This window comes from Sceloporus occidentalis, unplaced genomic scaffold (genome assembly GCF_023333645.1).
Source record: "Sceloporus occidentalis isolate IW3139 unplaced genomic scaffold, rSceOcc1.0.p SCAF_20, whole genome shotgun sequence".
Lineage (NCBI taxonomy): Eukaryota > Metazoa > Chordata > Lepidosauria > Squamata > Phrynosomatidae > Sceloporus > Sceloporus occidentalis.
Window position 1 is genome coordinate 8,978,332 of NW_028317000.1, and position 25,380 is coordinate 9,003,711.

The 25,380-nt window shown below is 43.5% G+C and overlaps 1 protein-coding gene across 3 annotated transcripts in view; it reads left to right on the forward strand.

Moving 5' to 3' along the window:
* EFNA4 (ephrin A4) overlaps nt 1-25,380 on the forward strand; it is a 56,943-nt gene that overhangs the window by 21,870 nt on the left and 9,693 nt on the right. For all 3 annotated transcript variants that reach the window (XM_089483519.1, XM_089483516.1, XM_089483517.1), the window contains exons 2-3: nt 14,549-14,841; nt 24,491-24,559. In XM_089483519.1, the coding sequence (XP_089339645.1) occupies nt 14,549-14,841; nt 24,491-24,559 (362 nt within the window). The remainder of the gene's footprint in view (nt 1-14,548; nt 14,842-24,490; nt 24,560-25,380) is intronic.

Genomic DNA, 25,380 nt, shown 5'->3' on the forward strand with positions numbered 1-25,380 from the left:
AACTGTAATTAAATAGGTGTTTTCCAATGGTCTTAGGCGACCCCCATGAAAGGGTCATTCGACCCCCAAAGGGGTCCCAACCCACAGGTTGGGAACCACTGCCCTAAAGTCACCAGATCCTTTCTAATCTTGGAAGCTAAACAGAGAGCCCTGGTTAGTACTTGGATGGGAGACCATAAGTGAATACCAGGTGCTGTAGGCTGTACTTCTGAGGAAGGAACTGGCAAATGTACCTCTGAGTATTCCTTGTCCAAGAAGATCTTAAGAAATTCATGGGGTTACCATGAGTCGATGGGCAATTTAAAGGCATGTACACACACATTTAAAATCTAACTTCAAAAATTATCTGGACAGATTTTTGATGTTTGTTTAGAGACCTCCTGCTCCAAAGAATGTTTGAAAGTAGACTCTAAATTGTCCCTGAAGATAGTCTTAGGAGCACACACACAATCTAAAATATGTTGGGTTTATATATCTTTTGAACAATGATGTCTCCAGATTTTTCTGGGAGTTTCCAAAAAGCTGCCCTGCCTGTCTCTTGCTGCTCTGGAGGCTGAAAGGAAGTTCGCAAGTCAAGATTGTTCCAGGAACACACACATCATATATGTACGTACATACATTCACCTATCAGACATACGCCTCTGGATGTTTGCACACAGTTATGTGCACAGGTTCTTTGGAGTTCATTCTTCACGAATGCGTTTACACATAAGTTGGGAACGTTGCTGTTTGCGATGACAGCTCCCAGAAGCAGCCAGCCACCATGGCCACTGTGGCTCAAGGCTTTTGGAAACTGCTGTCCAAAAAAAGGTAACTTTCCCAGCTCAAAAGCCAGAACTAAAGGTAGCTGTGTTTTGCCTGTAAGACGTATTCCAAATTCTATATTAGGATAATATTTCTATTAGGTGCAGCCAAAGTTCAGGATGTAGTCTTTCTGCAGTTTCTGAGTTTTCAGCAGTAAACAGAGGGAGGTAGAAGAAGGAAAAAAGCAATCTTGAACCCATGGAGTTTCTCATATATATTTTTATTCTATATTGTGTACACACGTCTCTCTCTCTCTCTCTCCCCCACCCCACACATGCATGCACATTTTTGTTTTTTAGTTTATTTCCGTTGTCTTTATTTCCCTCTGGGCAGCTAAATTGCAGATTCTGGGCAAGAAGTAAACCAGCAAAGAGGTTGTTTTGCAAACTCTATTCTCATGTCCACTTACATAGAGCTTATTATTTGCCTGGTTTTGGACTTTGTACCACTGTTGCAAAATCCGTAACCTTGGCTCCACTCTTAATCTGTGCTTTGGGTGCTTCTCTGTTTAGTCATTGTGGTATTTTTTAAGAAATAGTGTACTTATTGCTTTTTTTAAAAAACAAATTAACCCAAGCCTTATTAACCAGGTGTGCACATGTATTCAATTCCACCAAAGCCCAACCATAGAACTGAGGCCAAAAAAACAACACCTTTTTGAAGTGAGGCTAGATAATGCTCCCTTGGCCATGGGCAAAGTGCTTTCCAATAGCCATAAAATGTCTGTAACCTAACCTCAAAAAACATCCCACACAGCATGGATATGGATTGTCCCATGTAGTTTAGTACAGTTGACACTATACGTACAGAGAGCCTGTTTTGAAATTCAGAGGGCATTCTTACATTAACTGGCCAAGTGCTGAAAATAAAGTTTGTGTTGACTTTAAAATGGCCATGTATAAATATTTGACCATGTGAAGTTTGTCCCCTCTATTGATGCCTGGTTATTTAACAGTTTGGCTCCCAAGATTGATGCAGGACACACACACCCTGCATTTTTACTCTAATGGAGTTTCAGGCAGAGACTGTTTGGCTGATTGCTGCCATAACTGCAAAAATTAGAATCATAGAATCATACAATGGTAGAGTTGGAAGAGACCATAAGGGCCATGCAGTCCAACCCCATTCTGCCATGCAGGAAATCACAATCAAAGCATCCCTGACAGATGGCAATCCAGCCTCTGCTTGAAGACCTCCAAGGAAGGAGACTCCACTACACTCCGAGGGAGTTTGTTCCAATGTCAAACAGCCCTTACTGTCAGGAAGTTCCTCCTAATGTTGAAGTGGAATCTCTTTTCCTGCAGTTTGCATCCATTGCTCCGGGTCCTAGTCTCTGGAGCAGCAGAAAACAAGCTTGCTCCCTCCTCAATAGGACATCCCTTCAAATTATATGATACTATGATCAGGCTTAGGGATGCCAGGTGAAATAAGGAGGAGGACTCCTGCACCTTTACTAATAGTTGTGTAGAAGAGAGAATTTCAGCTGCCATGGCTTGTCATGCAGATTACATCTGCTTTAAAGAACTGTTGAAGGTTCAGGATACTTCTTCCTTAGTTCACCTGTTCAACCTCTGACCATGTCCAGTGGAGAGCCCAGTCTCAAATTTTGTTGGCAGATGGAGGTTTAACTCTCTCCAGAAACAGTTGTCCCAGCTGTTGTTTTTTACCTTTTGTGGAGAAGATCTGCCCTCAAGTACCTCATTTGCAGTGGAGGGAAAGTAGCTGGAGGGAGGATTTTTTTAAAAGGTTGCTGCTCGTCGTCATCATCATCATCATCATCATCATCATTGTTTTGTTGTTATTTCTTACCTGCTTCTCTCCAAGACTCGAGGCAGGATGCAACACAGATAAAATGCACACATAAAGCTGCTTAAACGTATACAGCCAGCCTTCTCTATTCATGAATTCTGCATCCACAGCTTCAACCATCCACAACTTGAAAATATTCTAGAAAATCAAAATTCCAAAAAGCCACCATTGATTTTTGTCATTTTATATGAGGCACACCAGTTTACTACACCATTCTATATAATGGAATTTGAGCATCCATGGATTTTAGTATCCACGGGAGGCGCCCGATCCAAACTGCAGTGGATACCACACTGTGGATTAAAACGCATAAACATAGGCTACATTAAAAAAAAATCCCAACATAAAAATTGAAAATATACCAATTTAAAATGCATAGTTTAAGATTGACTGGGTAGGTCAGCCAGAAAAGAGAAGTCTATAATACTGTGTTAAATTCAGACAGCATGTTTAGTTGTTGAATCTCTCCTGGCAGGTCATTCCTCAGTCTATGAGTGGCAGATGAAAAGGTCATCTGGGTGACACTTGCCAACCTAGTCCTGGCTGTTTGATGTAAATGTCTGCCAGAGGACTTGAGTAGGGTAGATTATATGGAAGGAGGTGATCTGTAGGTAACCTGGACTGAATTGGTGAAGGGCTCTAAAGATAATAACCAAAAGTAATTACTGGCACCCAGTGGAGTGATTTTAATATTGGTGTGATATGCTCACTCTTAGATGTACCAGTGATCAATCCAACTGCCTTGTTTTGAACTAATTGAAGTTTCTGAACTTGGTACAAAGGTATCCCAGCGTTCAGCACACTACAAAACTCCAGCCTTGAGATTATCAGCATGCATCCTACCATCTTTAGCTCTTCCAGGTCTAGGAAGTGGGGCAGTGGGTCTGTCTGGAGGGGATAAACGTGCTACAGTTACAATGACTGGATTCAAAACCTCCTTATGGCTACATTAAAGTCAGATCAGGAGCTGTCAGGAAACATGTCCACATGTCTCTTGCATCCTGCCATCTTTGGTTTCTAATTCCTCCTCCTCCTCCTCGGGACAGGAAGTGATTATCTAATCTCATTGATCATTGCAGTACCAAAATAGGTCATTGATCTCCCTAATTAATGAGGTGTGGTCCTTGCCTTTTTAAATGCTTGGAACTGCTCTAGCCTGAGAGCAGCCCATTTCCGCTCAGTTGTGGTACTGTTTTTTGCACAACACACGTGCATTGCCTGCGCATAGTCTGAATGCCACTTCTCTAGCTTCTGTTTCTCTTGTGCAGACGCTTCACTCTCTGAGCACATGGATCTGTACTAGAAAGGGGAAAGATAAGCCTAGCATGTTATTCTCAAGAAGTAGTTATTGATGTTATGTAATTGCCATCAAGTTGGTTTCGACTTACATTGACTCTATCAACAAAAGACTCCTGGGAAATCCTGTCAACAACAGCCGTGTTCCGGGCAGCCCAAGCTTCATTGATTGAGTCTATCTGCCTTTAAGGTGGCCTTCTTCTTTTCCTGCTGCTTCCCATTTTTCCAAATACTTTCCAATGAGTCACATCGGCCCCATACAGACAGGCCAAAATAAAGCTGCTTTGAATCACTTTGAAGGTATGCTGTTTAAATGATGCATGCGTACTAAGAGTCCGGAAGTTGCGCCAAGGCTGTGCTCCAGTCCTTAGGACTGGATTGTGGCTTTGGTGTGGCTTCCAGACTCTTAGGACACATGCATCATTTAAACAGCATACCTCCAAAGTGACCCGAAGTAGCTTTATTTTGGCCTGTCTGTATGGGGCCATTGTTTCATGATAGGGTCAAAGTACAACAGCCTCTGTCCATTTGTTTAGCTTCTTGAGACAGTTCAGGCTTGATTTGTTCTCAGAACCATGCATTTGTTTTTTCCCCGGAACTCCATACTATCAATAGAACGCTCCTCAAGACCATATTTCTGTGGTCTTCCTATCAGTTTTCTTCACTGTCCAGCTTTCACAGCCATACTTAAAAACTGGAAATGCAATGACATGAACAGTCCTGACTGGTATTCAATGATATATCTTTATGCGTCAGGATCTTACCTAGTTCCTTCATAAGCTAGTTGTTCTAGCTGTTTTTTAATTTCTGAACTACAGTCTCCATTTTGATTGAAAACTGAGGTAAGGTGTAGGGAGAATCTTTGACTATGTTGATATCTTCATCATCCATTTTAAAGCTGTGTAAATCATCTACGGTCATCTTTTCTTTCTTTCTTTCTTTCTTTCTTTCTTTCTTATTCTGTACAAATACCTGGCACACTGAGTCCAAGTGTGGGCTCCATACTTTTATGTATGATCAGATTTTTTAGGACTACCATTCTCAGGGGTTGTCTATGCTGATGGAAAAAAAAATCACCACCTCACATTTCCCTGGTCCTCAGTAACCCCATTAGTGCCACACCGAAATAAACCAGACTCAAGTTGTACTGGCAGTCGCTGGTTTCCCGTGCCCAAATTCAAATCAGCACAAAAGGGATGTGCTTTTTTTTAAATCTTTCCAGCATGTCTTAACCTATCAACCAATAGCCTTATCATTGACCTGTCAGTTTTGTCAGCTTCAGCTCTCATTGGTTGCATCCCCAATATAATCCTCTTCCCCTTTTGTGTCCATTGTGAGTAAAGGAAGGAAGTCTTAGTGTCTCTTGCAAGCTTATCTGGCTTTTCTTTGAGAACGAAGATTCAGGAAGGACTCATCCCGCGCTTCCTACAAGCGCGTTGACGACTAAAAAGGCCAATCCGAGATAAACAAGTCCAGTTACAGAAAGCACAGCAGGATGTCTCCTTGGGTGATGTTTCCGGGTTGTGGTTCTAGCTGTAGTATGCTTATCTGTCCCCATAGACCATCTGCACCCTTTCCTAGATTTGTAAGATCTAAAGATGCTAGAGCATGCAGCTGTTGATTTATTTATTTTAAATGTGTTTTTTAATGTCTCCTGATGCATGCACACATAGGATGGAAGCTGACTTTTGCCTTTACTGGAATTGCCACCAACGGAGCACTTACCTTTGGTTGCTGCCGCCTCCTCCCCAGCCACTGGGAAAGTTGCTCCAAAGTCAAGCAAGGGTGAGCAGGAAGCCTGATCAACATTGATCTCATTTTATTCATTTATTTAGAGTACTTATACCTCGTGGCTGGGCTGCGCTGGCCTGGGCTGGAAAGAGGGCAGCAGCAACCAAGGTAAAGTACTACATTGTTGGCAGTTGCAGTGAAGGACATGGGCAGCTTTATTCCCCACAGCAGTGATGGCGAACCTATGGCACGCGTGCCAGAGGTGACACTCAGAGCCCTCTCTGTGGGCACACATGCTGTCACCCTAGCACAGAGTTTGCCAGAGTCTCTTACTAGGAAGCCAGAGGGACGTGGCACTTTGCAATAAATAAGTGGGGTCTGGGTTGCAGTTTGGTCACTCGGCCTATAAAAGGTTCACCATCACTGCCCCACAGTGTATCTGAGCTAATGGTAGATTGGACCATCCCTTCCCCCTCCCAATTTGCAAGGGAGTACACATGTGTCTAGAGAGCCAGCATGGCATAGTGGTTTGAGCATTCGGCTCAGAGTCTGGAGACCAGGGTTCAAATCACGGCTCTGCCATTTAAAACCAACCAGCATCAGAGGATAGCAATGGAAAACCCTTTGAAGAAACTTGCTAAGAAAACACATGATAGGTTTGCCTGAGGGTCACCATAAGTTGGAAAATGACTTGAACAAACGCATGCGTCTCGGCACCCTAAGCCCTGCAAATACTGCATGACTGCATGTAAAAAGGGTTTATAAAACACTAGATATGCCTCCATTTCAGACTTTGGTTATTATTTCCTGAGTAACAGTAAGAAGGGCAACACACACCAAGCTTGCCAGACTAGTCCCGCTCTCCAGCTAGTTTAACCACTCCAATTCCACCCTGTTCCTAACACATGGGGTGGGGGTCTGGCTTTCCCCAAAACAACCAGAGTAAAAAATGAGTTTTTAAAATGATTGCCTAAAGTAGAACTGTGAAACCAGTCATACGTCATGCGTTCCTACAGAACTGGAAACCAAGCGAATACACATTTGTTTTTTTGCTGTGTAGACAGCCCCTCCGTGGGCCATGCTGGCTGGAGGCAGTTTGCATTGTGGCATGGTTGTCCAAACAAATTAATTTTTCCAGGCTCTGAGAAGGACATAGACAAATTGCAATGGGTTCCAAGAAGAGCAATGAAGATGAAGAATTAAGAAAATGAATACTGCAAGGAAAGGTTGAAGGATCTGAGTATTTTAGCTGGGAGAGGAAGGGGAGTCTATCCATTTGAGCGAAGTTGCCATTTGTAGCTCACCTAGGATGGATGATTGCTCAGCAGAGGCGAGTAGGTTAGTTGCCTTAGGAGCCTGGTTTTATTCATAGAGGCAAATGTGGATATTGTTGTCTTCCACCGTCATCATTTAGACGTTCATAGAGGCAAATGTGGATATTGTTGTCTTCCGCCGTCATCATTTAGACGTTCATAGAGGCAAATGTGGATATTGTTGTCTTCCACCATCCTCATTTAGATGTTAAGCTGTTTCCAACTTCCAGGATTCTCTGGCAGATGAATTCAGCGGCCCCAGGATGACTGACAAGCACCTTTTAAAAACAATTACCGTAGTTTTTAGGCATGTCCAGTCCCTTGTATTTTATAGTTCTTTTTCCCCCTGATTCGTTTTGGATTCATTGGTTCGTTTTCAGCCAGAGGCTAGAATAACAAGAAAGTATGTTGATGTCAGGATATTAAAAGAGAGAAGCTGAAGGTTGTGGGAAGTGATAATATCACAGTCAACTGTAATAATGGCTTGACAAAACAGATCAATCCAAACAATAATTGAGGATGTTTAGAAACGCATACAGTGGGATCTGCTTTGAACAAGTGCAACATCTGTTGTTTCCTGAGCTGCCTGTTTGTTGGGATTTGCTAAGAAGGGTTTGCAAAAGTTTATTTCTTTTTGGACTACAGTTTCCAGAATCCCCCAAGATGGCTTCTTTTTTTGGACTACATCTAGGGGATCTTGAGAGCTGTGGACCAATAAAAGATGCTAGCTTAGTGGATTCTGGGAACTGTGGTCCAAAAAAGAGACACCTGCCTGGGGGATGCTGGATGCTATAGTCCAAAAAAAGTAAAAAAGAAGAAGAAGCAGCCAGCTCAGAGATTCTGGGAGTTATAGTCTAAAAAGAGAATCTTTCATAGAAGTATTGGAAGAATTCCTTCTAGTAGAGGATTCTGGAAATTATAGTCCAAAAAATAAAGAAATCAGCATGAGGGATTCTAAGAGCTGTAGGAAGGTTTCCTAATCTTTAGGGTGTTTTTGAGGCAGCGGTCATAAGCCTTTTAAGCAACAAGGACAATGAATTGCATTCCTTGGTGTCTCTGAGGGGGGAAATATGGGAACCCTCATACATATATGTATGTGTATGTTTGATTTGCAAAAATATCTGACCTGACACCCGAGGTAACATAACTGGTACCAGTCTTAGAGTCAGCCATTGTCAGCACTGTGCTGTTATTTTCTGTTCACTTTTGGGGCCACCTGCTTGTCCTTTTCGTGGCTGGTTCTCTTACTTTTGTTAAGTATATTTTTGTTATAGTTGTCTGTGGATCAGAGAGACTCGCATGGCTACTGTGTGAATGAGAAGGGATGGCACCTCCCTTTCCTGCTTTCCCAGCAGCTGTACCAGACCCTAAACATGTCCTCCGGAGACCATAGTGCTGCCCCACTCACTAGCAGCAGCTGGTGGGTGGGCAATGCCTTCAGATTTCATGCCAGACTTTGAAGGTCTTTCCGGAGGGGCTCCCTTCAGGGTCCCTGAGGAGCCACACCGGCCCAGCAGCGGTCTTGGCTCGCAGGTACCACTCCCAAACTGGGTCACACCAACCTCAGTGCTACTGTCTGCGGGGCAGGTTAGTCTGTGAAAGAGATATTGACTGGTCCAAGGTCTCCCAATGAGATTTGTGGCTGGGTGGGGATTTGAATCCAGTTCTCCCCACTCTTAATCTGACAGTCTAGGTCAGGGAAAAGAGTTCCCTTGTAGATTTTGAGTGATTTACTAGTAGATTTGGCAAGAGTTTCTGGCTTTGAATCATTTCACAGCAACAAAATATCTACTTCAGTTTAGGCTGTTGAAATGCAGAAAGCTTGAAGTGATTGTTTGTGCTGAAAAGCCGGCAAACTCCATCCAGCTGTGGGGATGCGGGTAAATCCCTACCTACACTCAGTACGTGCTCAGAGACACCTTGTTTTTAATTCAGAGCACATGTCCTTTGTAGCTAGATTGAGCTAATACGATGATTCTCAAATATTGCTCCTCCAGATGCTTTGTACTTCAGCTTCTAGAAGCCGTCACCATTGGCCAAGCTGGTTTGGGCTTCGGGGAGATGACCTGATAGCCCTGTTTAAGTATTTGAAAGGATGGCATGGAGAGGATTGAGCGAGCTTGTTTTTTTCTGCTCTAGAGACTAGGACACAGAGCAATGGATGCAAACTACAGGAAAAGAGAGTCCACTTCAACATTAGGAAGAATCCCCAGTCCGTGAGAGCTGTTCAACAGTGGAAGATGCTGCCTCAGAGTGTGGTGGCATCTCCTTCTTTGGACATTTTAAAGCAGAAGCTGGATAGCCATCTGTTGGGAGTGCTTTGATTGTATATTCTTGCATGGCAGGGGGTTGGACTGAATGGCACTTGAGGTCTCTTCCAACTCTATAATACTATGAGATGAAATCCAAAACACCCGGAGGGCCAAAACTTGAGAAACCCTGGGATGGCAGTGGCTATTGGGTTATAGTGAGGTGGAGATGAAGAAGAAAATTGCAAAGTAGATTCAACAAACCTGAAATTAATCCATTTCTCCTCCAACCAACTGTGCTGTTGAGGGTAACACTCTTTATGTTCCAACATAATGTTCTGCTGGCAAGCTCAAACAGCAAAACTTTGCAGGTTTCACTGGGATTAGACAGGCCTACTGGGAATACTTTAAGACTTGCATCCAAATAAACATGAGTAGGGTTATGTTGGAAAAGAGTAAGTCTGTGAGGTGCAAGGATATGTGGCCCTGTGGGTGGTGTTCGACTTGCAGCTACCATCATCCCTACATAACATAACCAATGGTGACAGGTAATAGGAGTTGTAAAAGGGCAACATCTGAAGCACTATGTGACCCCTAGTCTATTTACCTGTATAATAGCACAGGTTGCTTTTTGAACATTTGAACATTGAAAAGTTCTCAGTCCAACCAAGAAGGGAATGCCTACAGCCTTGAAACTTACATGCTATTCCACATATTCACCCTGAAATTCAATGCACTTGGCACATTGTTTCTCAGGTTTCTTTACTCACACACCCTCAAATCTGATGTCTGGTCACTGCTGCTCCTGTCATCTTCAAAAATGTTCATTCTTTCAAACTCTTTTAAAGATTTGAAACAAGAAATAGTCAAATGGAGCAAGATCTGGTGAGTAGTGTGCATGGTCTATGCGCTCAAATCCCAAATTCTTGAAAACATCCCATTGTCTTGCCAGCTTTGTAAATGCATTGTCCTGCTAAAAGAGAACATCTTTCTGTGGCTTTCCTTGCTGTTTTTCCTTCAATGCCTCCTTTAATCAGAACAATAAGTTAGAGTAGTATTCTGCATTAACAGTTTGGCCCTTCTGAAGATTGTCAGTTATCAAAATACCTTTCTTATTCCAAAAAACTATGGCCATTACCTTTCCTGCTGACCTTTGAGTCCTGAATTTCTTTGGCCATGGAGAACTAAAATGATGCCACTTCAAGCACTGTTATTCAGTCTCTGGATAATGGTGATGTAACCATGTTTCATCAACAGTGGTGAGTTGTTCCAAATAAATATCACTAGAGCATTCAAAATGCTCCAATATCAATTTGGAGGCATCCACTTGATTCCATTTCTGGTCAGCATTCAAACATTTTGGCACCCACTTGGCTGACAGATTCTGCATAGCCAACTGCTCATGAATTATAAACCCAATGCATTCCAGGTCTATCTCTAGCAGTGGCGTCACTAGGATTGGTATCACCCGGTGTGTTAACTCATGGTGTCACCACTACTGACCACCTCTTCAGCATTTTAATGGGACACATGTGAATGCCACAGCTGTTTCTGCCAATAGGCAGATGTTTGAGGAGCAGTGGTGTAACACACACCCTTAGTGGTGATGCCATTGCTTCAGGAATTGTTTTAGCTGGGATTTGCCAATGTGGAAAAATCAGGTCATGAACACACTCAACAAGTTCAGGAGTTGACACTGTCAAAGGCCTCTCAGACCTTGTTGCCTCTTCGGTCTCAAAAGCTTCATACTGAAAGTTGGCACACCGCTTCTTCACAGTTGAGTATGATGGGCACTTGTCACTCCATGTAAGACTCGTGGATTTCCTTTCGAGTTTTCTTCTGCGGGAACTTCATGATGGACCAGAGTGTTCAGCACTTTAAAATTTCACACCTTTCATTGACATGGTTTTGTCAGTGATCTGAAAAATTTCAGAAATTAGAGCTATGATCCTGCAAATTGGGAGTTTACAATATAAAAGAACATTTTTTTCAAGCCACAGTGACAAAGGCCTGTTACAGACTGCCAAAATAAAGCTGCTTGGGGTCTCTTTGGAGGTATGCTGTTTAAAGGATGCATGCACCCTAAGAATCCAGAAGCTGCACCAAAGCTGCACTCCAGTGCTTAGGAATGGAGTGTGGCTTTGGCGCGACCTCCGGACTCTTAGGACCCATGCATCATTTAAATAGCATATCTCCAAAGAGACCCGAAGCAGCTTTATTTGGGCAGTCTGTAACAGGCCAAAATTATGCTGAGATTTTGGGAAATGGGTCAGGCTGAGAACATTTCAGCATACAGTACTTTTGTATTGGAAGTCTCTTTTCATGACATTTCTTCCATAGAGGAATTCTTTGAGCATCTGTTGTGGGTGAACCTCCCACTCATTGGAAAGCATTCTGGGATGCAGCCCTACTACAGTGACAGGGTCCACTCTAGATTGCTTTGGAGGTATGGTGCGCAATATCTGAGGATGACTTTCTCCAGCTTTACCAGCCTTGCCATTAAAAGCAAACACTTAATACAAGGTACAGAATGAATATGCACCTTGTTTTGAAGCCACTTAACGTTTCAAGGAGGCTTGTTTTAAAACAGAAATACTTGTTTTTAAAGGGAAAAGACAGCCAGTGTGATGGTGTGGTTTAAGTTTTGGATTAGGACTCTGGCAGACCAGGATTCAAATCCTTGCTTAGCCTCGAAAAAACCACTGGGTGACACTGGGCAAATCACACTCTCAGCATTAGAGGAAGGCATATCTTGCCCTCTGAACAAATCTTGAGAAGAAAACTATAGCATATCGTGGGCATAAGTAAGAGTTGACTTGAAGGCCCTTAAGGAGAAGTTGTTGGGTTGTTGTTGCTGCCATGCTCCTGTATTGTGCCATAAAGACAACAAATTTGAAGCAAAACACTCTATAAAGCCACTCTATAAAGCCAGAGAAGCAGAGGCTACCCTGCGATGGTCCATCCACTAGTAGCAAAGCAACCTCCATTTCTACTCAGCAGCCATCTTGAGTCCCAGATTTGACTCTTGCTGTGAGTGAGTCCAGACAATAGGTTCCTTCAGGACTCTGGGGCAGAGCATGAGAGATGTCACAGCTCCCAGCCCTGTATGTGAAGAAGCCTGAGGGATTAGCCGCTTGCTGCTGAAGCAACTTGGCTTGTGAGTTTCCCTGTTCCTTCCCCATGCACTCTCTGACTTGATGGATTTTGATTTTCGATGCTCGTCCATCAGCGTCCACATTCCCCGACGATGCATCATTCGCACTGGGGGGCTGAGCGGTACCTTCAGGCTCTGGGGCTTTTGTCGTGGGGCTGGGCTGTCGGCCGGTAACCCTGGTAGCCACCCTGCTGGCCTTTTTTGCTTCCAGCCACTTGAATTAATTGGAGCTGACGGCTGCTTGTTTAGGAAGAGTGGGGCAGCTGAATTGAAGCTGTGCATGGGAAGGTGATGTAGGGGGAGGACTGGGATGCTTGTCCCACCCTCCACCCCCTCACACTTGTTTTGCTCAGGTGGGGGGGGGGGGACTTCTCTGTGAAACTTCTCAATGCATCCCAACCCTGGACTGAATAACACATGGACACCTCACAGTTCTGTAGTGGAGCTGCCACAACGGATCCAGTATTGCTGCTGTTACTTTCTGGGTTGCTTTTTCACAGGCACAGGACATTTTAAAAAAAAACAACCATCTAGACCTTGGGACAGTTTAGTCACGTTCAAAACAGAGAAATGAACAATGAAACAAGCTGCTGCACACTAAGAGCATTTGATAGAATAAACTGTGGGTGAGGCGCATCCTGCAGGGCAGAAGTTAATTAAGTTTAATTAAAGGCTCCTGGAAGAAGCTTGGTCCCGGTCCACAGTGAGAGGGTGCGCACCGCCACCCTGTGTGAGTCACTGATGTGCCCTGTGGCTGCTTCCGGTCAGCCTCTGCTGAGTCAGGTAACTTGGTCTTCACTCTGGCTGACCTGTTCATTTGTGCCAGGAGAGCAAAGTGACTTATCTCGTAGAATCATAGAGTTGGAAGAGACCAGAAAAGCCATCCAGTCCAACCCCATTCTGCCATACAGGAATTCACAATCAAAGCATCCCCGACAGATGGCCATCCAGCCTCTGTTTAAAGACCTCCAAGGAAAGAGGAGGATGCTTGTCACTTCTCTGCATGAGTGACCAGTGTGCCATTGGCTCTTTTTGCTTAGGCTGTATTGAAAGGACAGTGGGAGTGTATTGGATATGAAATGAATCAGCTGCTGCCTTGCTTTGGGAGAGGCTGTATGAATGGTCTGTTTTCAGAGGAGGTTGGCTTCTATCTCTCTATGATGCTGTAATAAGATTCTTCAGCACAGTTCTTGCACTGAGCAGGAATTGGAACAGATGAGATATGGAGAACCTGTTGGCATGGAAGGGCTGCATTCCAATTTAGGAAGGCACGTCTTATAAATAAATAGGGTGAAAGGCACCGGGTGCGGCCAGAAATGTTGTGTTGTGTGTTCGATAGAAAATCATAGAATTGGAAGAGACCAAAAGGGCCAGCCAGTCCAACCCCCTGCCATGCACATCTTACTGTGCAGGCACGCAAAGCAAAGTTTCATTTGACTGCTCAGAGATAGTTGCAGTTCAGCAGCATTTCTGCATACAAAGCATGACTTAATGTTCCATGCCATAGATTTCCATCCAGCAGTTTTCCCACCTGCAGTATTCTACATATAAGCTTTACTGCTTGCAAAGCGCTGCTGAGTTCCTTGCAATTACTTTCCTGCCTTCAAAGCATTGCTCAGCTCATTGTTGGCTTGAGCTTACTGATTAGTCCTAACTGGACTAGATCCATTGAGTCAGCGGTTGAATGATGAGTTAAGACATAGGTAATCCCATTGATTCAATGCATTAAAAATGACATTTAGACTACTTATGTTGCTTTTGAAATGTAACTTTCCTACGCTTGTTATCTCTTCCCCAGTCATTTTGTAGTTTCTGCATGCCTTCACGTTGTTTTCATTATATGGGAACCCTAAGGCAACCCAGTCATGGGGGTTTCTCAGAGTTTCTCAGAGATGGTCAGTGATTGCCTCCTTCTGAGGCTGAGACAGTGTGACTTGCCCAGTGGGGTTTCTTTGGCAGACTGGGAAGTTGAACCTAGACCTCCTGTAATCCTAGTCCAAACTGCTACAGCATGGAGATAACTACTTTGCTTGTTGTGCTAATGCTATCAGGTCCTTGCCCCCAGACTATGTGGAATGGGACACAAGAACCTAGATCACCAAAGAATTGTGTCCTTTGCACAACTTCACCTGGGTTCCTCAATCTGGGAGTAATCCTTGTGTGTGCTGACTGCTCTGTTTCTTTCTTTGCAGATTCCTTGATGACGACTATACTGTTCAGGTCTCCCTGAATGATAACGTGGACATCTACTGTCCACACTATGAGCAGCCACTGGCCGTGAGGGAACCCGAATCATTTATTCTGCTCATGGTCAACAGAGAGGGCTATGAGGGCTGTTATGAAACGGAAGGAGCCTTCAGACGCTGGGAGTGCAATCGTCCGTATGCGCCTTATGGGCCTGTCCGTTTCTCGGAGAAAATCCAGAAGTTCACTCCCTACTCGCTGGGCTTTGAATTTCAGCCAGGACACGATTACTACTATATATGTGAGTAGAGTTCTTAATAGATGGAAAAATCTGCACCCGTTTTGATAACTGTAATGTCTTGCAATTACATAGAAACATGAACTGGTGGCCAGGCTATGCGGAACATAGAACTCCCTTGCTATGAGAAGTTGCCTGTCCCTGGTGTGTTTCTGGTTGCAGTTCAAAATGATGGTTATGAACTATAAGCCCTGTATGGCTTAGATCCAGACTGTCTGAAAGGCTGTATCCACTCTGCAGAAATAATCCAGTCTGACATCACTTTAACTGTCGTGGCTCAATGCTGTGGAATTCTGGGTGCTGTAGTTTTGCGAGACACTGGCCTGTTACAGACTGCCAAAATAAAGCTGCTTCGGGTCTCTTTGGAGGTATGCTATTTAAATGATGCATGGGTCCTAAGAGTCCAGAGGTCGCGTCAAAGCCACACTCCATTCCTAAGCACTGGAGGGCAGCTTTGGTGCAGCTTCAGGACTCTTAGGATGCATGCATCATTTAAACAGCATACCTCCAAAGAGACCCCAAGCAGCTTTATTTTGGCAGTCTGTAACAGGCCACTTAGACTTCTTTGTCAGAGAGCTCTGATGCCACAACAAACTACAGTTCCCAGAATTGTATAGCATTCAGCCATGGCAGTTAAAGTGGTGTCAACCTGGATTATTTCTGCAGTGCAGATGCAGCCAAAGGCTGCATTCCCCATTCAATCCAGCAGGGATTTTAGGATCTTTTCAGAAAGCCAGTTCTCTTAAAAGTCTTCCAGTCATTGGACACAGATTTGGTGGAGTCATGAGAAAGAGCTTCCTTGGTGGCTGCTCCCTGCCTGCCATGTTCCTCTCTCTGGTCTCTCTACTTGAGTCCCTATATTGGGAGAAAGGTGGGATATAAGAAAATAATAATAATTGTAGGGGGGGGGGGGGGCGAAATCCTATTTTTATCCAGGCAGGCCTTTGGCATTTAGACTGTGCTACCATTGAAAAAACCTGAATTGGTTGGGTACTGGGGGTTTTCCCCCCTTATTATTCTTGGTGCACTTTTAATCATTCTTATGTTTCAGTTGTATTTGATTTGCTTTGCGTTTTGTTACCTTTTGTTATCTTGAGAGCCATTCCTTTTTGTCAGAAGGGCAGGATATAAATTGAACAAATAAATCAATAAAAATTTTGAGTTTATTAGGGGTGGATTACATAAAGACATGGAAGAGCTGTGATTCTGAATTGAAAACAGACCAATGTTCAGAATGTATAATGTCCATTTCGTTCTGGATTTTGAGATGGTTCACAATGGACGAATGAGCAAAATCACAGTTTCTCATACCCATTTTTGTGCTAAAAATCTCCAGGAATGGGTTTTTGCCTCCTAACAAAGCGAGGGCCTCTTTTTGCTTCATTCTGCTAAATCTTCCAAAACCTGTAAGGGATGAAATTTAGCCATTTTAGTTTCATATTCTTCATTACCACCACTTCCCCAATTTTCTGGGTTGGTGATTCTGGAAGAACAAAAATTAACTGGTCCTGTAGATAAAATATTGCCCACTCCTGGTTGACACAGTAACTCATTGCATTACTATCTCCACTACTCATTACTTTTTGCTACATATGGTAATTAAAAAAACCACACAACCTTGTGATGGATAAGATTGAAAGAACTTGAAAATTTCTGTCAAAATGGCTCTAAAAATACCCTCTAAAAATGAACTTTCAAACGTAACTTGAAAACGTTGCTTGTTGCTCCAGTAGAGCAATGTTCCCTTTAATAAAAGGAACTTTCAAACAAAATATGAAAACATTGCTTGTTACTCCATTACCAGATCCATTAGTCATTACTTTTTTATACACAGTACTTTAAAAAAAAAACCACTTGTGATGGATAAGATTAAATAAATTGACAATTTCTGTCAAAAGGGCTCTAAAACTTACCCTTTAAAAAAAAACTTTCAAATGTAACATGAAAGCATTGCTTGTTACTCCATTATCATACCCATTACAGTGCGCCCTCGTCATACGCGGATGCGCTATACACGGCTTAAAGCATACGTTGAAAGCTGCGCGGGGCGCATGGTGTGGAGCATCCCATTTAGATTAAGGGAGGCGTGCGCCCGTGTCTCGTGCGTGCCACCTCACTGCCGCCACATGCATGAGTCCCATTACTTTCAATGGGGCTCGAGCATACGCCCTTTTTTTATGCTGTGGGTCCAAAACGGATCCCCTGCATAAAAAAAGGGTGCACTGTATTCATTTTATATATATTGGATACACACACACACACACACGTATATATAAGTAAATATATAAGTAATGGATACATACACACACACACACACACACACAGAGTTGTCTCTCTCTGGATTCGCTGACTTCCTGTTCGTGGTCATCAATTTCTGCGTATGAGAAGCCAGGAGGGACAATATGGCAGGTGTGCCTGCGGCGTATGTGCTGCCATGATTTTCAATGAGGGCTTGCATACATATTTGTGGTTTTCTGATTTGTGGGGGTCCGAAATGGATCCCCCGTGAATTGGGAGGGACAACTCTGTGTGTGTGTATGTGTGCACGCACACACACACACATATATGTAACTGATACACACACACACACAGAGTACCTTTAAAAAAAACCACTTGTGATGGGTAAGATTTAAAAAATTGAAAATTTCAGTCAAAATGGCTCTAAATTGCCCTTCAAAAAACAGACTTTCAAATGTAACTTGACAACATTGCTTGTTCCCACTCAGATTGTTTGTTTGTTTGTTTTTTGGAATGTAACTTCATCACATCCTAATTACAAAGAAAAGTAACTTTCTTCCTATCACATGGCTATCTGAGACTTGGTTATTTCAAAATCTCTTCCCCTTGGAACCAGGGACCACCATAATTAAATGCCCAAAATGCATCACAGTATTCTAATAGGGAAGACAAAATGGCAGCCAGGGGCCTTTTCACACTTAGGGAAGGGCATTTAGCATTAGCAGCCAGGCTAAGGAGAGGGCCAGGTGGAGAAGGACAAAATTAATGTTAATAATATTTATTATTATTATTAATTAATAATTAATTAATTTATACCTTTACTTGAAAATGAGCTGCTAAAAAACTATCTGCAGCCTGAAGAAGTTTAGCCTACTATAATTTTGACCCCAACTACTTCCAAGTTGTGCATGTCTGTAGTAAGTCCTCGCCTTTCACCGCTCTATTCAGAGAAGGTGATGGTAACTTTTTAGATAAGAATTATGCCACAGTAATTGGAGAGCCAGTGTGTTGTTGTGACTCTTGAGTCCAAACACCAGGTTTTGATTCCCAGTTTGCCCATGAAACTTACTAGGTGACCTTGGCAATCCTACTCTGAACAAATCTTGCCAAGAAATTCCATGATAGGTTTGTCTTAGAGTTGCCAGCAGTCAGAAACGACTTGAAGGCACATAACAACAGTTACATTGACCTGAGTATGTCATGCATATCCATTCGTGTTAGGGTTCCAGAGCGTGTGGATGCTGCGCGCTCCAGAATCCTAATATCAGCGCCAGCATGGCACTTTTGGCCCATCTGTTTTGGGCCTTAGTTGAACATGAGTCAACAGTGCGATGCGGCAGGTAAAAAGGCCAATGCAAATTTAGTCTGCATCAATAGAAATATAGTGTCTAGATCAAGGGAAGTAATAGTGCCACTCTATTCTGCTTTGGTCAGGCCTCCCCTGGAATACTGCGTCCAGTTCTGGGCACCAGAATTTAAAAAGGATGTTGAAAAACTGGAGTCTGTCCAAAGGAGGGCCACCAAAATGGTGAAGGACCTGGAAACCATGTCCTATGAGAAAAGACTTAGGGAGCTGTGTGCATTTAGCCTGGAAAAGAGATGGTTAAGAAGTGACATGATAGCCCTGTTTAAGTATTTGAAGGGATGTCAAACTGAGGATGGAGCAACCTTGTTTTCTGCTGCTCCAGAGAATAGGACGCAGAAAAATGGATGCAAGCTATAGGAAAAGGGATTCCACCTCAACATTCGGAGGAACATCCTGACAGTAAGACTTGTTAGACAGTGGAACAAACTCCCTCAGAGTGTAGTGAAGTCTCCTTCTTTAGAGGTCTTTAAACAGAGGCTGGATAGCCATCTGTAGGGGATGCTTTGATTGGGAGTTCCTGCATGGCAGAATGGGGTTGGACTGGATGGCCCTTGCGGTCTCTTGCAACTCCTTGATTCTATGAAAGTAACACTGTGATAGGCCTCACACACCTTGAATCAAACATTGATCAGAATGGAGTCTGCAGTCAAGAAATCAGAAGAAGATTATGAATGAGAAGAGCAGCCATGAAAGAGCTAGACAAGATCCTAAAGTGTAAAGATATGCAACAACACACTCAAGTAAGAATCATCCAATCCACTGTATTCCCCATGACTGTGTATGGATGTAAGAGCTGGATAGTGAAGAAAGCAGATAGAAAGACAATTAATTCATTTGAGATATGATGCTGAAGAAGAGTGTTGGGGATACCATAGACAGCTAAAAAGACAAACACATGGGTCCTAGAACAGATCAAGCCAGAACTCTCCCTGGAAGCCAAGATGACTCAATTGAAGCTGTTGTACCTCAGCCACGTAATGAGAAGACTGGACTCACTAGAAAAGAAAATGATGCTGGGGAACATAGAGGGAAGTAAAAAGAGAGAAAGGCCACATGCCAGATGCATAGACACAATCAGGGAGACAATGGACCTGAACTTGCAAGATCTGAGCAGGGAGGTAGAGGATAAGGGGGCTTGGAGACGTCTCATTCACACAGTTAACATGGGTTGAAATCGACTCAAATGCAGCTAACAATAAAGGCTTCCTCACATCTGCTATAAGCCCTCAAATGACATGAAGACACATATCAACAGCTTAGATTGGATCCTTTCATAGTTGAGAATCCGCTGAGGTTTGCAGTGCTGCCATTTTGATGAACGAGAGTAGGCATTTTGATACGCGAATGCCATTTTCCAGGTTCATGCGGCCCATGCTTTTGAGTGCCTGTGCATTTTCCCTTGCTACTCTTTGGGGTCTGGATTTAGATAGGGGAAACGGTAATACTGTACCCCCTCCCTCAGCACATCATCTCTGATCAAATTCCGCTTTCCCTCTCGGTTTTTCTCTAAAAATAGAAATACCTGGAGATCCAATTACAGATCCCCCACATCTAATGTCATTTGCCCTTAATCATCTGCCTTTTGACCAATTTTATGGAAATAAATACGCCTGTTAGCAGAACCTCCTCTGCGGTGCCTCTTTCCAAAGGCCTGGAATGAGAGAATGAGCTCTTTAAATGTTCATAAATCAAAGCTGCAGTTTGGTTGATCTGAGCTTGCCCCTCGTTGAACAATCCATGGCTTGCTCCCCAATAAATACTTTTTCAAATGATACTGAAAGGACACACCTGGTTAGTAGGAGAGAGGCCATTGTGAGCTAGAACTTAGAAAAATTACTTTGAGAGGGGACTGCAGTTGTAGCACCAAAAATAACTTTCCATCTCACTCTTATTAAAAATTCCTGATTGTAGCAATACACTACTGGCTCCAAATCAGCTGTAAAAAACACCTTTAGTCAACTAAATATTAATCAATATTTAATTGATTATTTTACCATAAAAAGGGATAGTTTGTTTGGAAACAAACTAAGAATAGCATACTTACAAACTGTCCTGCTTTGGCAGAGATAGTCTCAATTACTCCTTGGTGGTCCCATTTTTTGAGCTGCTTTTAAAAAGTCCCAGTTTCTCTCTCCTCCCATTTTCCCTCTTTGGCCTGTTACAGACTGCCAAAATAAAGCTGCTTCGGGTCTCTTTGGAGGTATGCTGTTTAAATGATGCATGGGTCCTAAGAGTCTGGACGTCGCGCCAAAGCCACACTCCGTTCCTAAGCACTGGAGTGCAGCTTTGGTGAAGCTTCCGGATTCTTAGGATGCATGCATCATTTAAACAGCATACCTCCAAAGAGACCCCAAGCAGCTTTATTTTGGCAGTCTGTAACAGGCCTTTGTCTTCAATTTACATCAGTTGTTGCAAACTGATTTCAGAATGCAAAAATAGTTTGCACTGAATTAACTCAGCAGAGGGGAGGGTCAGAATTGTGCCCTTCCCAGTAGGCTTAGGCAAAAGCAAATCGCTGCAGCATCTCCTATATTGTGTAATGATTTTTACTGTCTTGAGCACACTTTGAGCTTGCTTGGCCATGTGTGTCCAGTTTTCATCTGTGAAAGTTTGGATGGCATGGACCAGTTAGCAAGGAATGGGGTGATCCTGCAGGTGATATTACAAACTGTGCCTTATTCTAACCTTAGAATTTACTGAGTTACTAATAATGTAGTTCCTTGCAGTTGTGTAGAGCAACTCAGGTTTTTTGGGTCAGTTTTTTGACTAAAATGTCTAGAGTTATACATGAGTATATACATTTATTAAGTAACAAGAACCACCGTGACGTAGTACATCTTGACGTGTTTTAATTGATTATTTTATATAGTATGGGTTGTGTAATTGTATCGTTTGATTTTATTAGTTGTAATCTCCCTGTGGATCGAGGCGGGAAATATAAATAAATATTAAAATAATTAAAGTTTTTATTTATATACCACTTTTCTAAAAATCAAAGCGGTTAACAACATGTGCATAACAACAATAAAACCATAATAAAACCACATTAAAACCACATCTCATGCCAGCTCAACAGTGCTGATGAGGGGGGGAGCACATCGGGAGTTGGAGGTCAAGAGTCAGGGGTATGCCTGCTTGAAAAGGTGTGTTTTTAACCCCTTCTTAAATAGGTCCAGTGAGGTGGCTGAGCGGAGCTCATCGGGAAGCGAGTTCCAGAGGTTGGGGGCCGAGATGGAAAAGGCCCTTCTGGTGGTCGTAGCTAATCTGACCTCTGGAACTCTTAGTAGTTGCTTCCCGGTTGATCTGAGTGTGCGGGGCGGATTGTACAGAGAGAGGCGGTCCTCCAAGTACCCTGGACCCAAGCCATTTAGGGCTTTATAGGTAATAACCAACACCTTGTATTGCGCCTGGAAGCAAATAGGCAGCCAATGAAGGTCCTTAAGGACTGGTGTTATGTGGCTGGTCCTAGGTGTATTAGTGACCAGTCTTGCCGCCATATTCTGCACCAATTGCAGCTTCCGGGTATGGTACAAGGGTTGCCCCATGTAGAGCGCATTGCAGAAATCCAACCGAGAGGTTACCAGAGCGTATACTACCGTTTCAAGGTCTCCCCGGCCCAGGTAGGGACGCAGCTGGCGTATCAGCCTAAGCTGATAACAGATGCTCCTGACCGTCGCATCCACCTGAGAGGTAAGGTGGAGTGACGAGTCAAGGAGCACCCCCAGACTGCATACTGAGTCCTTCATGGGAAGCGTGATCCCGTTTAGGACAGGTGGAATCACCGCCATCCCTGGGCCAGGGGAGCCTATCACGAGTACTTCCGTTTTCTCTGGATTCAAACTGAGTCTGTTTTCCCTCATCCAGCCCATTACCGACTCCAGACAGGCAACGAGAGGAGAGATGCCATCCTTGGTCACTGAATCAGTCGGAGACATAGAGAAGACTATTTGGGTGTCATTAGCGTACTGATAACCCCGCGCCCCATGCCTCCGGATGATCTTTCCCAAAGGTTTCATATAAATGTTAAAGAGCATGGGGGACAAAATGGCTCCTTGAGGGACCCCAGATGTAAGGGCCCTCTTGTCGGAGCACACGTCCCCCAGCTGCACCATCTGGAACCTCCCAGAGAGATAGGATCGGAACCACTGGAGCGCAGTACCTCCGATTCCCAGCTCCACTAGGCGCTCCAGAAGGATACCATGGTCAATGGTATCGAAAGCCGCTGAGATGTCCAAGAGCACCAACAGGGACACGCCCCTGTCCATGCCCAGACGGAGATCAGCGACCAGGGAGACCATGGCAGTCTCAACCCCGTAACCTGCCTGAAAGCCGGTTTGAAATGGGTCTAGATAATCTGTTTCATCCAAGATCGATTGAAGCTGGATTGCGACTGCCCTCTCGATCACCTTCCCTAAAAATGGCAATAGCGATACTGGCCGATAATTATTATGCATCAGGGGGTCGAGGGAGGGCTTTTTTAGCAAGGGTTTTACAATGGCCAATTTCAAGCTAGATGGAAATTGCCCATCCCTCAATGATGTGTTAATTATACGGCGTAACATAGAGGTTACTACCGTTCCCCCCTGAGCCGCTAGCCATGAGGGACAGGGATTGAGGGAGCAAGTCGTCTTCCTAACACTTCGAAGGATCTTGTCCACATCATCGGTATCTACAGACTCAAAGCGATCCAGTTTAATCGAGTCCACGGAGGCTCTGGATACCTCTATTATTATTATTATTATTATTATTATTATTATTATTTGAGTGTTGGACTACAACTCTGGAGACAAAGTTTTGATTCCCAGCTTGACCATGAAACCCAATGGGTAACCTTGGGCAAATCACACTCTCTCAGCCTCAGGAGACAGCAATGGCAAACCTCCTCTGAACAAACCTTGCCAAGAAAGCTCCATGATAGGGTCCCCATAAGTCAGAAATGAAACAACAACAGGTAAGTTACCTTTTAAAAGTAATGTGACAAAAGTAATGTGAATGAAAGGAGTCTGTGTATGACACTTTACATTCTTTAGTTACTATTTGGGGGTTGGACTGGATGGCCCTTGTGGTCTCTTCCAAGTTTATGATTCTATGATTTAGTTTAGAGTCCTTTTTAGTGGGTTTTTTAAAACATTTATGTCACTCATCAATATTGCCTTCTTATTTTCCTCAAAAAAGCAACAAAAAGGAACGAATCAAATCAGCAATACAACGAACATCTCAGGCATTCTTGCAGGGATGGCACCAAATTGTTTGCAGGGAAAGCGTTGGTGGATGCAACAAATTATAGAATGAATTACTTTTCAAAAACAACATTTCAGGCTCTGCACTTGACTATATCCCCCCCTCCTTTTGAACTATTGAACCATTTTCAATAGGCAGAAATCTAGTAGATGAACCTATGTTGTTTTTGTTATTATTATTATTTTATTTATTTACATCTTGTCTTTGTCCCGGTACAGGGACTCAAGGCGGCTGTTGTTGTTTTTGTGTGCCTTCCAGTCGTTTCTGACTTCTGGCGACCCTAAGGCATCTCTATCATGGTGTTTTCTTGGCAAGTTTCTTCAGAGGGTGTTTGCCATTGTCATCCTCTGAGGCTTAGAGCGGGTGACTTGAACCTTATCGCTATCCAAATTGATGATGGAAGCCTTACCTTACCACACTGATGATGGAAGCAGCTTTCAAAGAGGCAGTTCTGTGTCTGGAAAGGCACAGGGGCTGAAGGGAACCTGGGCAGAAACCAGAGGCGGTGGCAAAGACAGTGTTGGGGATGGAAGGAAGGCCAATTCTTTTTCACTGGCAAAGCTCCTCCACTCATCATGGGCTGAGAAATCAAACCAGTTTAGGGAAGGAGCTATCTAAGCCTGCTGAACTTTTGAAGATTCAGACCCCAGTTGGAATACTGCTGTTCATAGTTTGCTTTTCCAGGGATGTCTGGATATTGGGTGAACTTTTTGTGTTTGTATGGTGTGTTTGTGTGCATCTGTGGGAGAGACTGCTTTTTCTCACAATCTGTTTTTTCTCCTTCTCCCTTTTCCCCCTTCCTGTTAGCCATCCCGAATTCAGAGAGTTCTGGCCGCTGCCTAAAACTGCGGTTATCTGTCTGTTGCAAAGCAACCAGTAAGTCTGTCTGTCTGTCTGTTGCTCCCATTCATAAAGTGGGAGGAAGGGAACGGTTTCTTTGGCCTTTAAACTTGGATTCCTCCTCCTCCTCCTCGCCCCAACACACAGTTTCCCATGGGAGCTTGAAGAAGGGTGGGTTTTCTTTTATATATAGTATGAGTTTAGTACTATGTTCTTCTTGAACTTTCACAGCAACATTGTGTGGAATTCTGGGATTTGCAGTTTAGGAAGACATATTTAAACTTCTCAACCAGAGAGCTCGAGTTGCAATAGCAATAGCAAGTACATTTATACACCACTCAACAGTGCACTTAAGCACTCCCTAAGCGGTTTGCAAAGTGTAAGTGTAAGCTACTTGCCCCCAACAATCTGGGTACTCATTTTAGCAACCTCCTTGAAAGGATGCAAGCCTGACTCGAGCTTGAGCCCTTTTGCTGGTATTGAACTCGCAACTTTATGGTTTGTGAGTGAGTGGCTGCAGTCCATTCATTTAACTACAAGTTCCAGGAGTCCGTAGGAAGCAGCCCTGCCATTTCAAGTGCAGTAAAGCAGAACAATAGTGTAGTGTGAGAGTGGGGTGCGCAAATTAGTCTGTGCGCCTTTACCATGATCTTTACTTTCCAAAGAAACCCAAATAGTTTAAGATGGGTTTAGAGCTTGTTTAGCAAGGTTGACTTTCCTGCCTGTAGACAGCCACACCATATGATCAGAACAGCAATAGCAATAGCATTAGCATTTACATTTCTATACCACTTATCAGTGAACTCAGCGCTTTCTAAGTGGTTTACAATCTGTAAGCCAGTTGCCCCAATAAGCTG